This window comes from Melanotaenia boesemani, chromosome 5 (assembly GCF_017639745.1).
Source record: "Melanotaenia boesemani isolate fMelBoe1 chromosome 5, fMelBoe1.pri, whole genome shotgun sequence".
Taxonomy (NCBI): Eukaryota; Metazoa; Chordata; class Actinopteri; order Atheriniformes; family Melanotaeniidae; genus Melanotaenia; species Melanotaenia boesemani.
The window spans coordinates 36,813,016-36,824,323 of record NC_055686.1 but is presented as its reverse complement, the minus strand read 5'-3'; the positions used below and the strand labels follow the sequence as shown (position 1 = coordinate 36,824,323).

The 11,308-nt window shown below is 37.1% G+C and overlaps 1 protein-coding gene across 1 annotated transcript; it reads left to right on the top strand.

Moving 5' to 3' along the window:
• The first annotated feature begins 2,686 nt into the window (after positions 1–2,686).
• LOC121639343 (cytochrome P450 2J4-like) lies at positions 2,687–8,922 on the top strand. The gene is made up of 10 exons (XM_041984502.1): positions 2,687–2,816; positions 2,902–2,970; positions 4,686–4,877; positions 4,978–5,127; positions 5,238–5,398; positions 5,571–5,747; positions 5,829–5,971; positions 6,038–6,221; positions 7,037–7,178; positions 8,501–8,922. The coding sequence occupies exons 1-10, from the start codon at positions 2,687–2,689 to the stop codon at positions 8,674–8,676; spliced, it is 1,524 nt and encodes a 507-aa protein (XP_041840436.1). The 3' UTR covers positions 8,677–8,922.
• Positions 8,923–11,308: the final 2,386 nt, after the last annotated feature.

The window sequence follows — 11,308 nt, the reverse complement described above, 5'->3', positions numbered from 1 at the left end:
GAGTCTGCATAATGAATAACATTTTGTCATCAAAACGACAGCGAAGCATGAGGTCAGGAAGTTAGTTAGTGTTGCTTTAAATGCAATACTGGTTTGTGCTTGTCTTACAGAAACTTGTCCAACACTGCCCCCCTGTGGAAATTTAGGGTGAATTTTGATGCAAAGTCCACATTTATTGGGCACTTTTGTTGTTTTTTTTATATTTTGTGTGTGTGTTTAATTATTGAACAATGACAATGGACTGGGTCCAAGAACGATGGTAAAACTGCCCAGCTTACTTGTTGGTCCTGGACTGAGCTGGTTAACAGTTGGTCAGTGTCATACTGAACCACTTCCTGGAGTAAAAAGGCCAGTAAGAGACCCTGCCATTTGGTGAGAAGACATTAGGCTGCCACCACCCCTAAAACCACTGCCAGTGGGTCAGTGAGTGGCTCACTGGCAGTAGAGGAGTCAGATTTTACTGCAGCTGGATTGTAAAATCTAACTGTTTAATAGTTATAAATTTAATTTCATATATAAAAGATGAAAACGCTCCTCATTTCCTGTCATTGCTCCTGTCATTTCTCATTCATTCATTTTCTTTAATGCTTGTTCCAGTTCAGGGTTGTGTCAGAGTTCATCCTGGACAAGTTGTCATTTTACAGCAGGACCAACACAGAGAGACAAACAACCATTCATGCTTACACACACTCCTCATCATCTCTCAGTCTTTAAATAAAGTTAGGGGGAAAACATGTATATCCTCCATCGTCTTTTCAAAATCATGTTTAAATGATAAGTCTTTGTGAGACAAAAGTTGATAATGATCTATAGTCTACTTCTCTCCCTTTTAAATGGCTGGGGAGTGGTGTTTAGAATAAAGGGTAGAATTACAATTAAGATCCAGACTAAAATTAGATGTAATCAAATGTTACAAAATATGTGGTAAAACTATTCTTGGGATCTATATAATTTACTCTTCATTGCATCCAAATCCAAAATAACTTACCTGACTCTTTGACCACCAGGACTCCGTCTATAAAAAGCTTAGACCAGGCAGAGGAGCACTGGGCAAAGAGAACCACAAATGAGGGCCCTACAAAGAGAGTATCAAAGTACTTTGAGCCACCAAAGAAAATGCCAGTGCCAAAAATGTCTTGCAGAAGGCCTAAAGCAAAATACAAAGATACTCGGATAAAGCGTGCTGGAAAGGATGATGCCTCAAGTCCATCCAACAATCAAGCAACCAATCAGGAAAAGGTATCGTATAAAAATAGTTTATCATTATTGTTTTTTACTGTACATGTTTGTCCCATTGTGTATTTATAATACAATATGTATCCCCATCCATTCCAAAAACCCTGTTTATTTAGTTTGATTTCACCTAAAAGTTGATGTTTCATTGAAGACTTATTGTCTGAAATTGTTGGTGCTTATTACAAACTTCTTATAATGTGTCACATGTTAAATTCCAGTTTGTGATCCTTATTTATTTTTTTAGACTATTGAGTGCTTCTTTCAAGTGGCAGTGAAAAACAGAGGACCTGGACACAGTATATATGTATTAAACCACTATAGTGCAGGGGTGATAATGAATGGTACAAGATCAGAGATACGTCGACAGAGCCTCCCAAAGGTACATTTAAATTACATTTTGATTATGTATAATAAACTCTTCAACCTAATGTATTGTTTATAAGCTAATGTCAGATGCTCTATTGTAGGTCAACTTTGAGGAAAACATTTCAGTTATTAGTTTTCTGAACATCAACAACAACCACTGGAAGTTTCTGGTTTGTCTTTTTCCATCAATAGTAGAGATAATTAATCCAAGCATTCAACATAAGTTTTTTGTATTAAGCTAAACATTTTTTACAGTATCTGCATGCACCAAGCAGCCAGGTATTTGTTGTGGATCCTACTGGACAAAATGAAAAGCTTGATTCAGATCATGCCGCAACCAGATTCAGGTAAAAGTAAATTGATGCATTTTTTATGTTGTATTTTATGTATTTAATTATTTCTTCAAAATATTAAAACCCATACATCATTTGTACAAACTTCTCTAAGCTCTGGAATTTAATAACATCTTAAATACATTTAAGACATATCTATGCCACGCAACACGACAGCAATGGCCATTGTTTTAAATGAAAAGCTCATCATAAAAAAAGATTATTTATTACATTTTGTATAAGGAAAGATTTAAATTCAGTAAAATAACCATGCATGTGCTATTGTATTTAGATTTAGATTTTCTTTTGGATATATTTTGACACTGAAATTGTAATTGGTACAGATAGTTGTGCTAGCACACTATGTGACAGCTTCCCATCATTGGTGTGGGAATGGGTGAATGAGAGGCCAAATTATTAGGTCTTTGGATAAAAGTGCTTTATACGTGCATTCCATTTACTATTTACCATTACTATCATACAAACATAAAGTAATCTGGGGCAAACATATCTTTTCTTAATTAGAGAATACTTCAAGATGCGAAGGACATGCCACAGCAAAAGTGACTGGGTGGACAAAAAGTGGACAGGTGGGGTTATAAACCAGACCAGGACATAACATAACAGGACACCTTCAGCTGTGGAGTATTGGTGATGCAGGTGAGTATTTTATGTATTATAGTACTCTGTCAACACATGATCTTTCAGTTTAATGCAGGATTTTTTATTAAAATCACAACATGTTCTGCATGATGGTCCAGATGGCCATGAAGGTGGTGGAAAACCACCCTTATGTCCCCGAAGACATGAACATTGACACATCAAAAGAATCAATGTCATCCAAGCGACTGGAGACGGCAGCTGAGATTCTGGAGAGCTCTGGTGTGTTAATGAAAGAAAAGTTAAATCAATTTAATAGAAATTTAACTTTTATATTGAAATATACTGTACATGCTCTTTGTTGCAGTTTTTGATGAAGAGAGAGACGGTTCAATGTGTTCAACAGACACGCCCCCTGGAGGTGGCCCAAAGACGTGTAGGTCAGTTATTTTATTTTATACAACACAGCTGTAGAAGGTGATTACCACAAGATTGCTTCCTAAAACACATGTTTTTACAATGCAATCAGCATGAGCTAAGCATATCTATACATTATCAGTATTTTGTATATTTTGAAATATGTCACAAGTTGCCAGATGAGTAAAATGGTGTGAATGTGAGTTTTAAAATGACCTTGATCTACCATGTCACATTTGAAAAGAATAATGTGAGTCCTTTATCATCAGATAATGAGTAAAGATTTTATAATTTAAGATCAGATTATCTGAACTCAGGCAGTTAAGTCCATGTATAAGATTTTGTTGTTTTGATTGTTTGTTAATTACCTTTTAGCTTCAGTGTGACTCATGCAAACGATGGTTCCACCAGCTGTGCCTTGGCATGACTACAGCACTCCTCAACAGGTTTAAGAAAGGAAAATGGAAGTGCTGTCTCTGTTGCTGATGTACTTTTGTAAGTTGTAAAAATGTATCTTATTTTTATACAAACACAATAGAATATTTTACTTTGAACAACTGAGACAAATACCATAAAAATGCATGTGAAAATCTAAAATGTTGATAAATCTATTTTTCAGAAAACCAAAGAAGTTCCACAACATCTGGGATGTGCTGGTTCCTCTGTTGTTGTGTCTATCTGCTGCTTTTTTTTCATACAGGAGGCCTTTGACTCTATATACATACAAGGATACACATATTTATCAATAAAAAGTTTTTTTGGCAGCACATAGTGATTTGAGGTGTTTAGGTCATGTGACTAAAAAGCTATTGAAGTTTAAAATATTAAAAAATTAATATAAAATAACGTGAGATGAAAATGGAAAAAACAAAGGCTGTGCAACATGTACAAAGAAATGTTGAATAGTTTAAATTGTTTTGACATTTATATTTCATGTGGTTGAGGAGATATTGTTTTTCAAAAATGATGGTATCTGTAATTTACTGACGGTCCCTAACTTTGCACTGGTAGTGAAGACCACACGACGTTTCATCGTGCTTCTCAAATCCATGACAAAGCGCATAGGCTCGGCTAAATATGACGAGGAGACTGGGTGCGCGAATATCTGTTTAATATCGAACGTCAAACTAACTTTACCACGGTAAAATAATCAAATCAAAGTACAGGAGTCGAAAAAGTCGGGAAAAGTAAATTAAGAGCTGGAACAGGTTCAGTACAGGATCCAGTGTCTGAACTTGTTCCACTGCTTTGTTGGGTCCTTGTCCACATGAGTCCAGGTAATAATAACAATAATAATAATAATAATAATAATAATAATAATAATAATAACAATAACAATAATAATAATAATAATAATAATAATAATATTAATAATAATAATAATGTTAAAATCTAGACAGTGGGCTACTCTGGGGTTTTGTGTTTTTGTAGACCTTTTAGCTTTGCACTGATTAGAAAGGTGATATTAAAATGGACAAAGACATTTGTATTGAAGGAATATGGAGTTTTACTTGGACTTGTCCAGTATAACCACTGTCTTTCTTCTCATCCACACATCTTAATTTTTTCTGGTTTTCATGCTCCTTCCTCGTCATGGTTAACTGTTGTGGTTGTCCTCTGTTCATATCAACAATTTTCAGACAAAATGCTTATTGTGTTTGGCTTGTTTCACGTAACCTGTCTTGGTGACCTTCTGCACTGGTTTAATGCATAACAACAAATGCCAAATATCAGTTAAACACAAATACATCTTCTGTGTTCAGGTTGCAGAGGAATATGGGAATATTTTTAGTCTTCATCTCTTTGGCAAAAGGGCTGTGATCATTAATGGCTACAAACATGTGAAAGAGGCCCTGGTCCAACGAGGAGAAGACTTCACAGATCGACCTATTACACCAATCTTTGAAGAATTAATTGGAAATAACAGTATTGTTTGTTACATTTTGTTTAGAAAAGTTGCTAAATGTACCTACATCCACAACCAATAATCTCAATGTTTTTATATATTTCTTTAATTTCTTGTAAGGTCTTGTGACGTCACATGGTAATCCATGGAAACAGTGGAGGAGATTTGCTCTTCATACACTCAGAAACTTTGGTTTTGGGAAGAAGACCCTGGAAGTATTCATCCAGCAGGAGTGCCAATATCTCACAGAGGCCTTTGCAGACCAGCAAGGCACGAATGAGTTTACTGGAAAACACTTGATATTTTTCTGTGGCTCATCACACACTTACTATTTTGACGTAAGGTTTTACTTAATCTCTGTTCTCTTTTTTATTTTACAGGCAAGCCTTTTAATGGCCAGTTACTGATAAACAACGCTGGTTCCAACATCATCTGCTGCTTGGTGTTTGGGAATCGGTTTGAGTACAATGACAAGCAGTACCAGTCTATTCTTCAGGGCTTGAATGACATTGTGTGTTTACAGGGAGGTTTTATGACACAGGTGAGCCAATCTAAAGACCGCAAGTGCAGAACTGGTGATTAGAATTATTCGGTGTATTAAAGGTATCGATCCACCTACCCACCCCACCAGGTGTGCAGTAGAAACTTAAGTGAATAACAGCTATAGTGTTCACAGACTGAGAGGATCTGGTGTTTGTCTCCATGCTCTGTAGGTGTACAACACAATTCCTTGGCTGATGAAGAGGATGCCTGGACCTCATCAGGAGATATTTCGTGTGGTACGAAAGATTATTGACTTTATTGAACTCAAAATCAAAGAACACAGAGCGGACCTTGACCCCTCATCTCCAAGAGACTACATCGACTCCTTCCTCATTGAGATGGAAAAGGTGAGTGTTACCTGTTTTTTTTTTTTTTTTTTTTAATCTAAATACATTAAATTCTTACATCTGTCTCTTGTTTGCTGATAGACGGAGGACCAGGACTCAAGTTTTACCCTCAGCAGTTTGTGTTATTGTACCCTGGATCTGTTCCCTGCTGGAACTGAAACCACCACAACTACTTTACTCTGGGGGCTGCTATACATGATCAACAACCCTGATATACAAGGTGTGTGTATGAGTAATATCTGCCTACCTGATTCTCTTATGAGCAGCTTCCCTTGACTTTATATTGCCAGAGTCCAGGCTGAGATAGATGCTGTGATTGGTTCATCCAGACAGGTGTCTGTGTCTGACAGAGAAAACATGTCCTACACTGATGACGTCATTCATGAGATACAGAGAATGGGTGAAATCCTCCCTCTAAATGTAGCTCACATGACAAACAAGGACACCACACTGGACAAGTACACTATCCCAAAGGTAAATAATTCTGTATTCTTCAATTAATTCCAATTAATAAATAAATAGCTGGTAATAGTTGGTTAATGACGTCTCTTGATCATACTCTTCATGTTATTCATACTGACTCATGTTTCAGCTGATAGAAATGTTTAATGGTGGCTTCATTCTGACTAGGAACTCAGTATGATGAATTACTAATTACATCATAGTTAAAATAAATGCCTGGATTTAAATAAGTAAAAAAGTAAGAACCTCCTAGTAGAAAAATGCTGCAGATTCATATGTATCAACTAGAAATAACTTATTTAACCCTGCTCAAGGCAACTTTCCATTCTTTAAACTGTGATCATGGAAATGATGTGATTCATTCACAACGGATCTGCATCAAGTAGACAAATAACTTAAGAGATTTCTGAAAGTCTCAAAACTTTCCAGTGTATTATTAAAACGTGGAAGGAGAACCATCGTCTTCAAGGATGAATTTTGGTCTGAAGAACATCTTGAACGATTGTATTGATGAGATTTTTGGTGAAAACAATCTGAAAAAAGACCAACAGAAGAACTTGTGGCAGTATTTCATAGTGATGAAGCCAGGCAGCCGCATTGAGGAGCTGTAGCCTCTGTATATGAGGCGGCTGCTTAACCAGTGGAGCTAAATGCATTATACACTTTTTATTGTAATTGTACAGTCTTTGAAGGAATTTCAGGTGATACAAGTCATGATAAAAAGCTAAACATAATTTTTTTTATTATTTTTTTTCTGTAACAAATATATGATAGCTAAGATAAATGACAACATTTATTTTACTCTTGTAATTGTGTGTTTTCTTCAGGGCACTATGATTATACCAACACTTCACTCGGTCCTACATGATAAACAGATGTGGGAGACTCCATATACCTTCAACCCTCAACATTTTCTGGACCAGGACGGTAAATTTAGGGAGGGGGAGGCCTTCATTCCTTTCTCTGCAGGTTAGTCAGACACTACAATCCTCCTACTGTCAGTTTTTTTCTATAAAAAAAAGTGCTTTAAGAAGATTAAATAAAAAGGTGAACATGCAGGTTCAGCTCAGGTTAGTCCTCCATCAAGACAGATTTCAAACAGCTAACCAGAAGAGATTTCTCTTTTTTTATTATCATCATTGTAGGAGCCATTTGTTGTTTTTATTGTCACTTGTGTTTTTTGGTTTGTATTATCATACTGGGTGGCAGTAAAGAGGCGCACCAGGTGTATTAAATTACAGCCACAGGTGATGTGGGGTTTTTTAATTAGCTTGGGTGCAGAAGAATGACACAATTTTTACCACTATCACATTTTTGCTATTTGCACCTTTTATTTTCATCATAAATGTGACCCGTCATCAGCGCATACTATAAGATAAAATGGAAAATAAACGGGAACTTCACCCAACTTGGACAGTGAGTTTTGAATTGCTTATTGAAGCATGTTATAGGCAAGGCAAGGAAAGGGCAAAGCAGTTTATTTGTATGTCAAAGTGCTTTACATCAAACAAAAGCCTTTCAGATATTAAGAAACAGTAAAAGGCAGCAACACACAGCAAGAATCACAATAAAATAATAAATTACATTAAAATAATTAAAAGCAAGACGTGTTAAAAAGTTACCGTGCAGATAAACTGATTTCTCCCTCCACCCAGCTGAGTGGCTAAAAGCCGTAGGCACTAGAATCATTATTATCCTACACACAGCCTGTAGGCTACATTTTAATGCTAATGACTTCATGTGTTATTAGTGACATGCATGTGCCATGAGAGGACCATGAAGTTGTATCTCTGAGCTCTGATGTTAACAGGTTTCCCACTGGAAGTAAGAAATTCATCATATTGTTCAAAAGGTGTTCCTGTGTTTAAAAACCCATTTTAACCCTTTACTACTGCTGGAAAAACTGTAACACTGTACATATGGAACATACAAATATCTCTGGTTTGTAGAATTTAGAAATAGTAAAAAAGACTATTTCTGGAGACTGTGCTGGAAAATTCAGTCAGATTTCTCATGAAATTTTGCAAAAATATTTGTAAGGCCAAGTATGAGAAATTGTGCACTTATCAGACGATTAGCTGCCACTGTTGGGATGTTATATGTAGTTATGTTATTTCTGGCATACGTGTATGTTCTGGCTGGCAAACTGAACCTTTGACCGCAACAACAAGGGGGGGTAATCAAATTCATTGTCTGTGATACTGTTTATTTCAGCAAACAAATAGTATTTCTATAAACAATCTTCCATGAATATATTATGAATATAATGAAGAAAACTCTTGTGTTGTCAGGTCAGCGTGTCTGCCTCGGAGAACAGCTGGCCAGGATGGAGTTACTCCTCTTTCTCACCTCCCTCCTGCAGAGATTTTCATTCTGTGCACCTGCAGGGCAGCAGCCCAGTTTGGAGATCATACTGGGAGGCACTCGCAGTCCCAAACCTCACCTCGTCTGTGCAAAACCACCTTAAACGTCCAGTCATCCCAAATTAAGAATCTTAAGAGGACCACTAGATTTATTTTGCTATGAATAAAATCAAAAATACCTGCTTAAGAAATAGTGATGTTAACAATGTTCTTACTTTAATTTAAGTGTAAGTTAAATGACTGAATATGAGTCCTGCTGTTAAAGTGAAAGCTTCAGTCCCTAAAATGAAAATCCATGTTCACTGATCCTGTGATAGAAGATGAAAGCAGGTAAATGAAACCTGTAGCTTGAGACTCTTTTTAAATAAAGCCAGATGCAACTAAACTGGTTGGATGAACCTTCACACCACAAGTAATCATATAAATACAACAAAGTCAGCCCAGCAGTTTTGGAAGGTAAAGAAAGTAGAATTTAATGGAATGACCAAGTTACCTGAGCTCAATCTAATCCAGCTAAGTTTCACCTGCTCAGTACAAAGCTGGAAAGGTTCAGAAGGAAAAGAACAGTGAATAAAGTTGTAGTAAACACCTGGCAAAGCATCCCAATGGAAGAAAGATAGTCTGGAGTCATGTCTGTTTTAGATTCTCGTTTCCTAAACTGGATTTTTATGCAAGAAAAACAAAAATTTTTATCTGTAATTCCTCCTCCAATTTTAATGTAAATACTCTAAATAAAACGGACACTCTGCCATAGATCAGCATTAATTATTTATCTGTGATCTGCATATTTTTAATAAACAATAAATGAATCAAAACTTTATCTGCATGTAAATTTCCAAACTACAAATACAGAAATGATGTTTTGTAGAATCAGTGTCAAACGGACCTAATAAAAGGTCTTTGAGGCCGTCTGCTGCCAGTGTGCTGTGTGTGGAAGGATTTATGTGGCTTGTGCAGCAACTTTAACTCAAGCAATTTTACAGGCTTTAGAGATTCCATAAAGATCAAATACAAAGGAGACTAAAGAAATTTAATTGCACAGTAAAAATAACTGTAATAAACGCTCTGTATGTTTTCAAGTTTTGATCCAGCGATATGATAATAAAATGTGTTGTCCTCAGAATTTATGTGCTAATTTTTTAACCCGTGGCAAAGACAGAGCCCTAAAATCTGACCTAGATGTAGCACTAGATTCAAACTAATGTGGGGAAACCATGTCATATTTAGTGAGTGTATTCAGGGACTACACATCAACTTAGCGAATCAAGATTTTCACAATGGAGCTTAAAAAATAAACTATAAAGATGCTCCAAGTACCTCAGTATCAAAGTTACTTTGCACTGACTAAAGTAGCCGGAGATACATGATGCAGTATCATTTTAAAAGAAGACTAGAAAGGCCTCCAGCTGATTTTAAAGTAAGGTACAGCATGAAAATGTGGGGAAATGAATGCTGTAACCAGTCTTATTTTAAATAGAAAGATAGAAGAATGAAGAGAAAGGGAGATATTTCTCACTTTTTTCAAAGAGGAAGGACACAGTGCAGGGCCCTTTGTCAGCAGCCCCAACATCTACCAACATGTAGCCACACAAGTCCTTGTGGTCAGACACAAGGATCCAGACTATCACCACCAGACAGTAGGAAGAAGAAGAAGAAGAAGATATACTTTATTAATCCTTTTGGAATTCCTCAGGGAAATTTGTGTTTCCAGTACAACCCGTCCAAGACTAGACAGCAACTACATATAACACAAACAGGATCAGGCATACTGAGGCAGCACCGTTTCTACAGCGCTCCTTTGTCTTAGATATAGGAGAAAGATAACATTAGGGGAATCAGATGTGGCCGGAGAGAAAAAAAGGCATCTCCACACTGAGCCTAAGGGCCCATTATTGAGATACAAAAAAAAAACACTCCTCGGTACATAAAGCACATAACTCAGACATTCACAACATCAGAAACACGTGGCGGGGGGGGGGGGGGAGGGTCTCCCATCGCAGCAAAGTGCGGACGCAGCTGAGCGGGTCCAGTCAACCCGCCGCCCGGGAGTGGAGGGAGGGGGGGAAGGGACAACCAAGGCAGTGAGTCTTCGGGGGAGGTGCATCTGTAGTGGTGTATGTGAGTGTGGTGCGTGTGTGTGTGCAGTAAGTGAGCATGTGAACTTTATCCCAGTTCTCCATCTCCAATCTCTGCCACCTGATGATAGTGGGCGTCCTTGGGAGCTGATCCAGGTAAAAGTCCACCGCCCATGAGGAGGGTGGGGGGAGGGTGGGGGGACTGAGCATCCGTCAACATAACATTCCAGGGAGCTTTTTAACCAGCCATCCAAGGCCAGAACTGAGGAGCAACTGATCCTCCTACAAGTGTCACAAACAACCAACCTATGTTTCTATGGACCTTTTTAAACGTGTTGCAAATTTTTCCACATGATGATTCAGATTATTAATATAAATATGTTTAATTTCTCATGTTTCTCTATTGTGGCCACAGTAAAGAGGAACACAAAAATATCCTTTGTTAGTATATGATCCTCTCTCTCTCTCTCTCTCTCTCTATATATATATATATATATATATATTTTTTTTTAATTATTTAAAGCAATATTTCAGAGTGGCTACAGAGTTAGTTTGGACATGATCCTTAGGGGAAAAAAATCATTACCAAATTGCAGGAGGGTGGACGAGCTAGACTTTGGTTTATTTTCTCTCTATTAGAGGAAAAGGCCATTTGAGCCTA